The 15477-nt window shown below is 41.5% G+C and overlaps 1 protein-coding gene across 3 annotated transcripts in view; it reads right to left on the bottom strand.

The window, feature by feature from the left end:
• Positions 1–15477, bottom strand: part of LRCH2 (leucine rich repeats and calponin homology domain containing 2) — a 743639-nt gene that overhangs the window by 284171 nt on the left and 443991 nt on the right. For 2 of the 3 annotated variants that reach the window (XM_069212552.1, XM_069212555.1), the window contains exon 12: positions 13226–13303. The exons of the other annotated variant lie outside the window; for it this stretch is intronic. In XM_069212552.1, the coding sequence (XP_069068653.1) occupies positions 13226–13303 (78 nt within the window). The remainder of the gene's footprint in view (positions 1–13225; positions 13304–15477) is intronic. 3 annotated transcript variants of the gene reach the window in all.

Raw genomic sequence — 15477 nt, 5'->3', positions numbered from 1 at the left:
ATGAAATAAAAATACAGTCCCTATAGTCTGAGAGTGTGTGGAGTGGAAATACAGTGATCCCTATACTGCCTCAAAAAAGGTCAACATGTTTCTTGCGTTTAAAGTTAATAAAGATGTGCGCGATTCGTCTGGACCAAACCTACCTAATCCTCATATTTCATTAAGCCTATAGTTGGGTTACTCACAGGAACCGAAAAATGAGAAAAAAGAAAAGCATATAATGCAATGTCATAAGCGTGCACTATGAAGGGGTAGGGAAATTCGGACCACACTGGTGACTCATCCCCTAAGTGAAGTGCACAACATAGTGAAACAAACACAGACAACACATATAATCCTCTTAATTTAGAGGAAATAGCCTTACCCTCCCTATATTAAAGGATGGCCCCATCGGGATAGCGACAAGCATCAGTGGTCCAAGCTGGTCTAGATACCAGGGTATATGCAGGTGTAAACGATTAAAGACAAACCATTTCAAAGAAGAATATCAAACAAAATAGATAAACTGATCGTTGATAAGAATAAAACACAGGACTTAGGGCCAGATGTAGCAAACGTTTAGCGAGTCGCAAACGGCAAAATTTGCAGTTTGCGACTCGCTAAACGCGTTTCCCAATGCAGAAATGCATATTGCGAGTTGTTACCGACTCGCAAATAGGAAGGGGTGTTCCCTTCCTATTTGCGAGTCGCATTGGGATGCAATACCATTTGCGACCGCGTACCATCCACTTCAAGTGGATGGTAACCCACTCGCAAGTTGGAAGGGGTCCCCATGGGACCCCTTTCAGCTTGTGACTGGACCCAAAAATATTTTTTCAGGGCAGGGAGTGGTCCAAGGGACCACTCCCTGCCCTGAAAAAATACCGAAACAAAAGGTTTCGTTTTTTTTTTTAAGTGCAGCTCGTTTTTCTGTTAGGAAAACAGGCTACACTTAAAAAAAAAAAAAAAAACTGCTTTATTGAAAAGCAGGTCACGAACATGGAGGTCTGCTGACGTCAGCAGGCCTCCATGTTAGCGAGTGCCTATACTCGCAATGGGGCCGCAAATTGCGACCCACCTCATGAATATTGATGAGGTGGGTCATTGCATAGCAAATTGCGACTTGCAATTTGCGAGTCGGATGGACTCGCAAATTGCAAGTCGCAATTTTGCATTTTGCTACATCTGGCCCATAATCCCCGTGGTGGTTGCAATGTCTGTCCCTTGTCTACAAACACCCAGGAACTAAATCTAGGAGAAACTACTAAATGGCAGTTACTGACACATACAAACTGTCGTACTAAGAATTGCATTTACATGATCACTTGTCCATGTGGTCTCAGCTTCATTGGAATGACCACTAGGATTGGTAAGACACAGATCAATGAACATCGCAGTACTATGAGATGTCAGCGATCCTCTACAAAATTGACTAAACACTACTGTATATTGAGTTCCATCATACACCTGATGCCCTTAGATGGGTAGTGCTGGAACGTGTGACAAATAAAGACTGCAGCAGAAGACTATTTGAAAAGGAACAACGCTGGGTATTTAGACTGGGGACACATCGGACAGGATTGAACGATGATATTCCCTGGCTGGAATTCATCCAATGCTAAGTTCCCTAATATGAAGTAAATACCCGGCTCTTACAGTTTCCCTAGTGCTTTTATCTGTGTCAAAAGCACTTTCCATCATAGATTTTTATGATACCTTGGGGCATTTACTTTATCTCTAACTTAATTTAGAAGTTCTTTTTCTGAGAATCACTTATTATTCTTTACCAAATAATAGTATACATTTAGTTATGTATGGGTAAAACTCAAACTGTACCCTCCCCTGACTGTAGCACACTTTTCTTTGTAGTATCCACCAAGTTAGGACGTTGGTGGTCCCCTTAAAATGGCCACCGCTGCCGGTGGACTATCTTGTCCCTTTTCGTTTTCTCTTTCATTCTCTACACTAAGATGGCCGCCATACTGAAACTGGAGGAGTACTCCTCTTTTTACTTCTATGTCTTAATCACTGCCTGCTTCCTTATTTACCAGCCTTGCATTACCGCATCACTCTCCCGGGACCAAGGAGCAGGGGTAGGTGTTCACCAGTGAGTGGACACGCAAAGCTGGTAAGTTATTTCAACAGTGTCTCTTTCCCCCTTTTTTTTAGCTGCTTGGGGTAGCAGAATACACGCTTCATCCAACGCCGGACAGTGAGAGGGTCCTCGGGTTTGAACATCTCGCATTCTATTTGATTGGTGGGAGCTGTCTTTTAAATGCACTTTAACTACTGGACAATGACGTAACAAATATTGCATCGATATCTTGGTGGGAGCTGTCCATTTATTGCATACATTACGGTGAGAGTGGTTGGCTACATTGGTACTAACGCACGGGGCTACGTATTCAAACTCCCTGTGTGGGACCCATATGACAGTTTAGAAATATGAACTTATCAGAGACAAAGCCCTCATGATGATTCCACGCCTGTGGTGGGAGCTGGCAGTAACGATCATTGAGTTGGCACCACTGGGCTTCTACTACCATTTTTTATATTGACACCACTTGACAGGTTGATGAGACTACTGCACCTATCTTTACATTTGACGATGTGTTTTATTCTAATCAATGATCAGTTTATCTATTTTGTTTATGATATTCTTCTTTGAGATGTCTTTAAATGTTTACACCTACATATACCCAGGTTTCTAGATCAGCTTTGACCACTGATGCTTGTCGATATCCTGATGGGGCCCATCCTTTAATATAGGGATGGTAAGGCTATTTCCTCTAAATTAAGAGGATTATATATGTTGTCTGTGTTTGTTTCACTATGTTGTGCACTTCACGTAGGGGATGAGTCACCAGTGTGGTCCGAATCTCCCTACCCCTTCCCAGTGCCCGCTACTTTGCTTGTGACATTGCATTATATGCTTTTCTTTTTTCTCATTTTTCGGTTCCTGTGTGTAACCCAACTATAGGCTTAATGAAATAGGAGGATTAGGTAGGTTTGGTTCTGATGAATCGCACTGATCTTTATTGACTTCAAATGCAAGAAACATGTTGAACTTTTTTGAGGCAGTAAAGGGATCACTGTACTTGCACTCCACACACTCTCTGACTATAGGGACTGTATTTATTTTCCATTATTTCTTTAATTAGGGTTGATTAGGCATTACAACTATTCTTCTTTCCCCTACATTATCGTTTTTAACCATGACAGAGGTTTAATCTCTATTAAACATTGACTCTTTATACCTCAAGTCATTTTTAACTTCACACATTTTTTGTACCAATCGCGCATTCTAGCATTCATCAACTGGCATTTCTACATCAAAAGATCTCCGGCAAAGAGCCCCCTTGAGGGGCCCGTCAGGCATTGCAGCGCCGGCCTGACGAGGAGCAAAGCCCAATGACGAAGCATGTCACCAATTGGTGAGTGAGGGCTCTTGTTCCAACTAGTTCAGATTCACAGGGACAGTTCTTTATGTGTTATGTTAGTATTCCTTCTGTTTTGGAACTTTGTACTTCTTTTTTTACTGTAAGAATAGACTTAGACAGTGTAGGGGCATATTGCTCATGCAGCTATGGCCTCACCTGTGGTGTAGTGCACCCTGCCTTAGGGCTGTAAGGCCTGCTAGAGGGGTTACTTACCTATGCCACAGGCAGTATTTTGTGTGCATGGCATCCTGAGGGGGATGCCATGTCGACTTTGCCTTTTTATCCCCACCAACACACACAATCTGCAATGGCAGTGTGCATGTGTTAGGTGAGGGGTCCATTAGGGTGGCACAACACATGCTGCAGCCCTTAGGGACCTTCTCTGGTCACAGGGCCCTTGGTACCTCTTACAAGGGACCGATCTGTGTGCCAGGGGTGTGCCAATTATGGAACAATGGTACATTCTAAAGTGAAAGAACACTGGTGCTGGGGCCTGGTTAGCAGGGTCCCAGCACACTTCTCAGTCAAGTCAGCATCAATACCAGGCAAAAAGTGGGGGGTAACTGCAACAAGGAGCCATTTTCCTACAAGTGATCTAAAAACAGGCCCGAAAACAGACTGTTTTCCATATCAACCAATCAATCAATCAGCATTTGGACCATTAGTCTGTTTCTGTACTATATATGGATCTAGTCAGTGCTCCAAGATATCTACAAATGGGTCAGGTAGATGTGCACATGATAAGCACTGAAAAATATTCTCTTAATGAACATGGACTACAGTCACAAATAAAGTCTTCTATTTTTTTTTAATAGCGAAAGGAACCAGTGAAAGCTCTATATGTGGTATTCCATCATTTCAGCAGTGACAAAAATGAAATAGAAAATATGTGAACAGTGTGTAGGACAGAAGAATAACAGTTGCTGACATCCATCAACGCATGCACCCTAAATACCATTATTTTAATAGTAATCTGTGATTTTTCAAAGAAAGGGGCACCAACAATTACTATGTACGCAGTCTGATAGTGGAAGACAGGTTCAAAGCTATACAGAGTATCAAGTGCCTTTCATAAAAGAAACTCTCCTGGTTTATCTTGTCAATGCAACATAGTAGTGCACAATCAAAAACATACAAACATCCAAATTTAGTAGCATATCGATGTAAGTCTTTCTCATTGTCATACATTAGTTATTCTTAGCCTATTCCATAATTAAGGTAATTAGTACAGTGAGTTGCTTATTATTCTCATGAGACTAAATCTTGTCTCACCCCAGGTTTTGTCCATGGTCATCTACTGAGAGTTACAGCATATCTGGTTCAGCTCTGTCGCCATTCCCCAAAAACAAGCACCCCATGGGCGCCAGATGCTTCTGTTCCTGGACATTTGAGGAAGCAAAGATGCATAAACATCCACCTTTTTATTAAAAATGATTAGATGCTTTATATAGTCCTCTGACTTTAGGCAATGTCCCGTACTCCCCTCACTACAACCCTTCCTTTAGCGAGAAATAACACCAATGCCACAAATTCCCTATGGGTTTTGAAAGTGTTGCCTACATACGTCAACATGCTTCCAATAGTGATAGTTTCAGTTTAGTTTCTGTCACCTCTGAGACCACTGGCTCACCACAGGCCATTATTACTTGATGCCTGGGCAACTCCATGACAAATGTAACAAGTACTGGAAATGCTCATAGGTCTTGTGTTGACTGTCACAATATTAGCAATTCTTGGTTTGTCATGCCTTTTGCAGACATTGTTTGGGAAGCTGCCAAGCCGTCATTAAATGTAAAGAAAAAGAATGGCTAAAGACAAAAGTGTTTTTCTGGTCTTAAAGTACACATCACTATGGTACACTTGGCACTGAAGGGGACTACCTTGTGTGTGGATGAACTCATTGTGAATTGATAGCAAGCTATAACTCATAGTGAAGTCAGTTAATTGCTAAAGTGGAGTAACATTGCTCCGGATGCATACTGCAGTGGGTGGAAGATAAATGTGAATGACACAACCACAGACTAATGGATGAAGACTGGCTTCTGGCTGAAAACTATAAAACTATGCTTCACAGACCTAAAAAATCAAATCAGTATGGTAATGGCTGCTAGCCTCTCCTATAAGTAAGGCAAGAAAGAATGGAAGATGGTAAATAAGGAAGGAAAAAAGGAAACAAAGGCAGACCAAAAAGGAAGGACGGCAGACAAAAAACAAGGAGAAAGAGCCATTATGATTCTACATGTGCTTCATTTCGTAGCGAAAGGCATGTTTTCTTCCTTTCGAGACGTGTTTTGAAAAGCACTACACTCTTCTTTGTGTCTGTCTAGATAAGCAGCTACTTGTCTCACCTTTGAACATTATTTAACACTCTTGTACTTCATGACACCATCTTTGTATATACTGCATTGGGTCTGGCACTGAAATTGAGTATGATAGTGTATGTACTGTAAGCGGTGGGTCATTCTCAATAATCACCTCTGTCCAAGTAGATGGCTAGCCCCTGGTGTTCAAGTTTATTCACTTTACAATCCAGTGGGTAGTCTGGTACAGTTCACATAATATATTCCAAGGGGTCTTTTTGAGGTTCTATTAATCACTCTCCTGCAGTGCATCACCGTAAGCTACTTCAGACGGCAGTGACAAACCCCTATGTTTTCTTTGTTGAGGAACACTACAGCCGGTTGAAAGTCAATGAAGATATGAGCTTTGCTCTACAGCGTGAACTTAAATCTTGTGGAGAATAGCATGGAATAATGGTCATTCGCCTGTTGCAGTTTTTGTTGATTGACAAGAAAGGCCTTCTAGTCTCCACACCACCTGGGTAAAGTCAGTGTGGACAGATAGTGTGGCTCCTCAGTAGCTCAGGTTCTTCTTCTCTCATATATCAATTGTAGAATTGTGTTGCTATCTCTGTAGTTCAGGAGTCTTGTGCATATGGGATGTGCAGGAGTGCCTGGTAGGAGTTCTCTTGTTAACATATGGTGGACTCTATCTACTACAACTGTGAGAATTGGGCTCTGCCAAACAACTCTGTAAGCATGTCTGTCTCCATTTGTCTCATAGATCACCATTCCAGCACTTCCACTATAGGTGTATTTTTTCACCCAGATCTTGCTTTCAAATCTCTCTTTGTTTGGTATTAGTCAATTACAATTCTTAGTCCATTTTCAGGTGTTTTTTTCTTCATCGCAGATTCTTTCTGTATATCAGATAGCCAACCATCTGCCGTGTCAATGCAAGAGCTATGTTTATCAAGTATCTCCTTCAATAGGTACATATGGGGAGTCAGCATGTCAATCTTGCCATCTATAGCAGTCCTGCACACCGGCATGTCTCTGAGGGTCCACCTGGACACACTGCACCAACTACCAAATGTTCCATGAGACGTTTAGGATATCAGTATTAAATCACCATGTGATCATCTTTGGGCATCTTCACTTGCCCCAGCAATGATGTCTGTTGCATGTTAAAGAGTGCATATCACATCAAATGTGCAGACTGTAGCCCCTCAGTATTGCTGCACCCTACATGCAAGGTACTACATGAAGATAAGGTGGTTAAATTATCAGGATCCTTTAGGATCCTTTCTATCGGATAGGACCAAATCAGTAATCTGTGGACAGTATTTTTAAACCATTTTCCTTGCTCTGTTGAGTACCACAAGGTTCATACTTGAGTTCCACTTTGTTTAATATGTATGTCTCTTCCCTTGCCAGATGATTCAGCCTTTTGGTTTCCCGGTGCTGTCCTGTGCCGACGATATACGTCACTGCAACATTTACTTATGATGTCCATTCGGTTGCTTTATATTTCGGGTACTTTATGTGGGAAATCAGCAAATGGACTAAGAAAAACTGTTTGAAATTAAGCACCCTTTTCTCCAGTTCGGTCTGATAAAAATCTTACGGTGATTTTTGATGATAAACTTACCTTTGACTCTCACATCAGCAGTGCTGCTTCTTTGTGCTTTCAGATCATTAGACCTTTGAAGACAATATCTGCCTCCATTCCAATTGCTTTATACAAAACTGTTGTTCTTAGGTTGGTTTCTCCTGGCTAGATCATTGCAATGCCCTTCGTCTTAGCAGTAATCAAAGCTCTCTCAGTAAAAGTCAGGCTCTACAAAATGAAGCCGCTCGGCTCATTCTTGACATTCCCAAATATTAGCCAGTTTCTGAGGACCTTACAAAATTGCATTGGCTCCTGGTAAGGAAAAAATATGTTTAAGGTCTTGTGCCTTGCACACGCGGCTACACAATGTGGGCACCATTTCTTTTTTTTTTTTTTTAGGTCTAAGTTTCAGCAGTGCTCTTCCAGGCGTGCCCTCAGCTCTGACATGGGTAAGAGAGTTGTTGTGCCCAGAATTTACTGTGCAAGATGGGATGGCAGATCTTTTTCTTATGAAACAGCTTTGGAACACCATGCCTCACCACATTATAGTAATTGAAAACCTGTCTCTTTACTCTAGAATTTTGTGTAGTCTGCTCGGGGTTACTGTCCTACTTCTCACTGTTTGGGTTTGAGCTAAGAACCTTGATGCCTTTGGGAATTTGTGCTCTCTATAAATTGTTTTCCATTTCATTTATCTCATTGTGTAAAAAGAGTGGACGTGGAAACCTAAAACAGGAATTTCAACAGAGCCCAGCAAATAATACAGCCATAAAAGTGATGTGGGACAGGCTACTGTAACGGAAGCACCGGACACTCGGGGATCCATGTGGCGAAAACCCAAGATTAAATAATGAGAGAATATGGCATGATGGAAGATCTGGATCTAAAATCTCATAGGCTATAATTAACTTTAATTATTGGAATTATTCACATATTATTAACTTCGCCTCAAGATGCGAATTAGGAAAACAAGACCTGAACCAGAAAACCAAAACAATCAGTAATATGTTTCTCAGATTCATGCAGGCACATGATTTGATGAGCAAAACAAATATCTCAACCAACCCAGAAAATACCATAAATTACTCTATATTTATTTATTTAATATTGGAAGACTGTGTTTTCCTCACCATGGTTGTTTGTTTTTAAATGCTTTTCTTCTATGTTCATCTCTGTAAAGCACATCAATACCTCTTTTGGTACAAAGACTTTTCGAAACACGGATTAAAGGACGGGCACTATGGTTTTGTCAACATTTCAGTTATCCAGAGTTTATACAGAGTACTGAGCTGGGTCGATAATTTACCCGTACTACTTCAGAAAATCACCTGTGATTAATTTTCTATTTTGCCGTTCTACAACGTTTCAGGAAAGAACAAAGCTGCCTCCGTTGTCACTCTTTTCATGGAGTGAGTTGTTACTCTTTCTCAAATTAACCCAAGTACATTTTGAGCTAGGTGCTTCACCTGGTCAAACCAAAGACTTCTTGTCAAGCCTTTAATGTGAGCTCACTATCCATCCAGCATACGTGGTCAGGCTAAAGCTTGGTTCCAGCTTCTGACAGGCTGCCTACAACCATCCACAATTTTACAGCCACCATGATTACAGGTGTTTTTTGCACTGTAGCTTCTCGCACTGTACACACCTGTCTTTACTGGAGGTCCAATAGACCTTGAGCTGATCTCCCAAGTAGACGGCAATGGTCTCCAGGAGCACTTATAGGAGCACTGACTGTGCATGATATTGCCTTCATGATGACGGTTAGTAAACTGTAGCATTTACTCACTAGTTGGTGTTAAGACATGCTCCAAGGTACATGAAGTTCTGTGTTGGCTTCAGAGAAGATGTTCCTTATTGCTAAGACGCCTAACTGTTGAATGAGAACTGGTATGGCTGATGTTATATCTCCAGCTTTCTCTTGAATGACAGCTACTAGTATTTTTTTGTTCAGATAGTGCACCAAATGATGTGTGCCATAAGCAGAGCTATGTAATATGTTCAAATTCAGGGTGCAGATTGTAAATTGAGTAGCAGCATCCTGAACTGTACATGCTGCCAAGTGATACAGGACCATTGGTACTTGCTTTGTTAAGGGAGAATATTTATGGTGAAATGTGAGAATGCAATAAAGTAGACATCTTGTAGGCTCACCGATTACATGTATTGTTCTTTGGCCAGGAAGGTGATGATATTCATGTGAGTCAGCATCCAGAATAACTATTTTGTGAGATATTTACAGCTTTTGTTTGTATAAGATACGTCTTCACCCTCCTAACCAGGAAGCACATGGTGAAAAGGCTGTGCCCCTTTTATTCTTCCATACTTTGGGCCCCTTCACAAACATTTCCTGAATCTCCTCCTCTAGCCCCTTAAGGTCTTGGTGGGTGTCTTTTTGGTTTTGACTTGTGACTAAATATTTGCAAGCTCCATATTATAGCTGAATAGTATTACAGCAAAGGCCCACTGATATACTCTTAGCATTTTTTCATTGTGTTAGAGCAATGGTTCCCAACCTTTTGACTTCTGTGGACCCCCACTTTATCATTAATGGAACCCAGGGACCCCCACTGAATCATCATTGGAATCCGGGGACCCCCACTGAGTCATTACTGGAAGCAAGGGGCCTAATTTGTCAATATTTGTTAATATTTTTTAATTTTCTAAGCAGTCGCGGACCCCCTGAGAAGGCTTCGCGGACCCCCAGGGGTCCACGGACCACAGGTTGGGAACCACTGTGTTAGAGGACGAGATATCATGTCTACCCCTCCTTGGGTTAAGTTCTTCTGCCCGCGTTCTGGAAAATTTTCTTTACTGGATATGTGTGGATCTATTGAAACTTTGTTTCATCACCGACAGCCATCCTCAGGTAAACAGAAGAGTCAATGCCGAATAGTACTATTACTGATAACCTTCCTAATACAACAGCACCCTTCTGCTTGATCCAGGAAAGCAATGACCCATTTGTGACAGAAGTGATATTAGGACCAAGCTATTTCTCTGTGTTGGAAACCATGCTGACATTGAACGCCAGTTATACAAGTATGATGTGTGTCCATCGCAAGGCAAGACTGGAATTTTGGATTGGATATCAGGGGAAAAAATCATTAGCATTGTGTTCTGCAGCTTACTGCTTCATTTGCTAGTTAAAGAAACCCTAAAACTGTGATGTCCATGCCTATTTCTATTACTAATGCAGAGGAAATCTAAAACTCCTTTCAGACGCTGCTCGTCCCTTGTTGCCAGTGTTCGTGGATCATTTCCATTAAAGAGGTCAGAGTCATGCCACATATGGCAAACTTAGTAACCCAAGATCTCCAAGGGCTGGAGCCTCTATAGGAGGCTAAGCAATAGTCTGAGCTGCTGATGGGACCGCAATAGCCTCTCTTGTGGCAATAAAGACACGCGCAACGTCAGGAGTCTCATTTATAATTGAACAAACATTCACCCCAGTCACAGATCTGGGTTGAATCCATCAATTCTTTTGCTTACCATGCCACCCCAGTTTGGACCCAGTTATAAGCAAATCAGTCTTGACCCAGGTCTCCATGGAAACAGTCCAGCCCGAACTGCCAGGCCAGGGCCTCCCGGGCCCGGAAACAATCATCCTGGGACCCCTTTCATGGTATCAACCTTCATCAGCCATGCTAGCCTGAATCCAGATGCACAGTGAGCCCGGGACCCACTTCTGCGCATACCCGGCACACTTATGGCGACAAGAGCAAACAAACAAAATGATGGACAGAATGCTGAACCAATCAAACATTCACCCCCAATCACAGATCTGAGTTTAATCCATCAATTCTTTTGCTCACCATGCCACCCCAGTTTGGACCCAGTCATATGCAAATTGGTCTTGACTCTGGTCCCCATGGGAACAGTCCAGCCCGAACTGCCAGGCCAGGTCCTCCCTGGACTGGAAACAAGCATTCTGGGACTGGTTTCAGGGTATCACTCTTCATCAGCCAGGCTAGCTTGAATCCAGTGGCATAGTGAGCCCAGGACCCCTCCTTTGTCGCCAAAAGTGCACCGGGTATGCTCAGACATCAGACATGGGCCCAGGGCTCACTTTGCCACTAAAGGTGCCCATGTGGCCAATTTCCAAAATTGAGGACTTGCTATTTTGAACCTTAAATTTTAAAAATTTGGAAATCTGGTTCTACTAATTAACTTTTCATGGTTTTGGTGTCAAATGATTTATTAAAATGTCCACTATTTTTCTTAATTGGTTGGGGATTTTTATTGTGTTGAGTTTTCACTGTGTTGCTGCTTGTGTACTGCATAGATACTTAACACATTACCTCTAAGTTTAGGCAGACTGCTGTTTATGCCAAGCTACCCAGGGTTATGCACAAGTTAAATTAGTGACTTTTTGTGGTTCAGCCTGCAAGGGATTGCGGCTGTTGAGTAACCAGGGATCACATCCCAGTCAACCAATAACCCAATTTCTCACAGAGTCCAAACCCTTCTATAATACAAGCCTTCAAACAATCAGAGAGGCAATTACTGAAGCTCTGGTACACCACTGCTATTATCTGTCAGCTCACTGCACATTCCATCCATAGGTAGACCCACACTCCTGGTAATAGTTAGAGGGCAAAGGAGAGAAATTCATGAATGTGATAACTAGGGGCGGGTGGAAATTTGATTATGCAGAATTACCTTAAGCATTCGTGAGGTTCTGTGGAATTCTGCAACACGGTGGAGTGGTTATTTGGCGCTATTTTCTTAGCGCAAAATGCACCCTTGCATCCAAAATGGATGGGCGGATGCAGCTGTGCTAAAAAAATCGCGCCGCCAACACCACTCCGTGCCCTTACATACTCTGCAATGATCACTGCAGAGTATGGAAGGGCGCTGGCGCTGAGTGTTATGTAGTGGTTTCTAAACTTTAGAACCACTGCATATCACTCTGCAGTGCATACTCCTCAGCGCCCTTACGTACTCTGTAGTAATCACTGCATAGTATGTAAGAGTTTTGAGGGGTACCCACTGCTGTTCAGTGATTTTTAAACAGGGATGGAAAAGGGAGCAGTCTCTGTATGTTTGAAAACCACTGTGGATTAAAGTTTAATCTGCAGTGGTTTTTAAACATACAGGAAGACTGCTTCCTCTTCCAGCCCAGTTTAAAAATCACTGCAGTGCATACCCCTCGGCGTCCGTACATACTCTGCAGTAATCACTGCAATGGATACCCCTCAGAACCCTAACATCCTGTGCAGTAATTACTGCAGAATTTGTAAGTGCGCTGAGATGTATGCACTGCAGTGGTTTCTAAACGGGCCGCAAGAGGGATCAGCTCTTTATGTTTAAAAACCACTGCAGATTAAAGTTTAATCTGTAGTAATATGTAAACATAGAGGGACTGCTCCCTCTTCTAGCCCTCTTTGGAAGCAATTTACTGCAGACTAATTTCAATGGCAGAGCAGCAGAATGTATAAGTAATTCCGCATTACAAGAGAAGCGCAGAATGACCAAATTCCCCCGATTTAAGAATTTTGCCCAGGCCTAGTGATAATGTGTGCTGCAAGAGAAAGTTGTCAAAAGTTTAATAAACCTTTCTGGGCCGCCATATAGAGTATACTGACTACCTATGTGTTCACAACAAAGCACATTAAAATCACAAATGTAGATGCTGCATGTGACCTGATTTCTGCAACTGCATATTTATGTGGCAACCACTATACCGCAAGCTTAGTATATACTTTGCAGTTTGTATTCATCACAGAAGGGCATACAAAATGCCTTAATAGTTACCTAAGTAATAAAACTTGAACCCCTATATTACCAATTCCATTTTTAGGATAATACATTTTTTACAGTAAACCTTATGCAAACGATATGCACATTACAGAGCAACAATCAGTGACAGTGACTTAGTTTGACTTGACAACTTTTGTATTCCAAGCACTATATACCTTGATGCACGCCCAGCTGCCCTTGTCCTCTGGAAGAGCTTTTCACTGAACGATGTTCTATAACTCAATGGTCTCCGTCTGTATTCAAAGATGACGCATATCAACCAAACCCAAAGATGACAGAAGGAAGCAGATTTTGAAAGAAAGGACAGATGAAGAATTAGTGTAGAAAAAAAGGTTTAGAAAAGTAAGTTATTCACCTTTAGGAACAAAGGAGCAGCTCAATTATACGGTCTTCAAAGTGCATTTTTTTTTATCTTATGAAACATTGTTAGCCCACAAGGCTGGAGCATATGAACTCTCACACCCTAAACCCCACCCCCATTCATGAAGTCCTGTGTGCACCATACTTATCCCGGGTGCCACAGGGAGATTACGCAATTCTGCTAGCAGTGACAACAGCAAAAGGATATTTGGTGCCTCTTCCAGGATGTCTTTACCATCAGTTCATACAGCAATATGACACCAAGAAAGAGATCAGTAATATTCCAAGAAAACCATTTAAACTATGAAGATACGTTTAAAAAACAGTTTCATAGCAGGTTGCTGTTCTCTGAACAGCTTAACCCACTAACTATGACAGAATGTAGAAATGTATGTTTAAGGTTTTTGGTAGTAGAGTCAAGTTCTTGAACACAGTCTGGTACACACAAGGAATACTAGTGATCTTTGTGCGTTCAACAGACCTCACCCTAACAAATGAGGACTGTGGTACAATAAACAATGGCTGGTGTCTGTTTTCTTAGCTACGACGTTTCTTTAGAGCCAAGAACTCATTGGGAGGTGGATGAACTATAATTTGCAGAGATAGCACAGTAGTACTCTGAATTATTATTTATAACCTTTTCTCCTATGGCATCTTTAACTGATGTTCCGCAAGATGAATTGCGGACTATTACTGAATTATGTTACCCAATATCTGTTAGTGTTCAACAAACAAGAAAAAAGTATAAGATAACTATTAAGACAAAACATAAGAGAAGCAACTGAAAAGGAAGATGATTCACAAAATAAGATGTTCAGTAAGCTCACATTTCGAAATACATGAGACATCCAGGTTAGTAAATGTCTAGGGAACAAATTCTGTCTCACAACAATTGGAACCATGCAAATTTGTACAAGGCTGATGAGCCCATAACTAGGGTGAAACTGATCCAGTGTTGCTTGTGTTCATGTTCAGGAAGGGCCTGGCCTGGCAGTTTGGGCTGGACTGTTCCCATTAGGAGTAGTATGAAAACTGATTTGCATGTGGCTTGGTCCAAACTGAGGTGGCACGGTCAGAAAAAGAACGATGAACTGGGATGCTACCCTGAGCAATTGCCAGTGGTTAGACAAACTGCAAGCAGTCAACCCATCAACTTTTGTGTGTTTCACAGACACCAAATAACAGTAGAAGACAAGGAGATCAAAAGAATAACCTTGAATTAAAAAAGCTAAATCTGGCTGCCCCAGAATAAAAAAAAAAAGAAGATTGCAATAATTAACATCCTAAAAATAAAAATACCAGTGGAAAGGATGGACAGTTAGCCAGGCAGATCAGTACAGCTGAACCAGACCTGCAACCTGTTTATCAACTTTACATTCCTTTTTAATGTCAATAAAGGTGACCCAGACAATGCAATACACCAGTCATGGCTATTAGAATCATTCCAACTAATTCTTTAAAAAAAATATCATTACATCTTTTGAATTATTTGAATAATTTGAAAAACACACATAACACTATGGACAATACCTGTTACCAAATGCCTGATTCGAACTAAAGTTACTCTCAGTAAATATGGACCACCTAAGAAAGATTGGAACTGATGTTGCATTGAATGCTTAGAATACTGACCTGGGTCTCCCTACCGGATTGAATACTTCCCTAGAACAAGAGCAAGAACTAGGGCAATAGCCATGTAAAACCAATAGATGAAATTGCATGACATAAAAGGATTCAACTAGGTAAAGCAGGAAGAGAAGCAAACAATTTAGTTCTAAACCAGCCGTACACCAAAGGCAACTCCGAGACAAAGTAAGGATTTCATAAGCTTTTTGCCAGCAAACTTGCGATATTTTAGACCCCAAATTTTCTTCCTCCAGTGGATAAGGTTATATGTGCCTCACTCTAATGAGGCTAAGCTATTACGGTTTAATGTTTACATTCCTGCAGCTCAACATTATGGTAAAAAATAAATCAACCTCTAAAACAGCCAAAAGATATCTGGATAAATAAGGCAAGATAAGATCTCCCAATAGTTGGAGACTAA

This window comes from Pleurodeles waltl, chromosome 2_1, assembly GCF_031143425.1.
Source record: "Pleurodeles waltl isolate 20211129_DDA chromosome 2_1, aPleWal1.hap1.20221129, whole genome shotgun sequence".
NCBI classification, from domain to species: domain Eukaryota; kingdom Metazoa; phylum Chordata; class Amphibia; order Caudata; family Salamandridae; genus Pleurodeles; species Pleurodeles waltl.
This window is presented reverse-complemented; position numbering and strand designations above follow the sequence as displayed.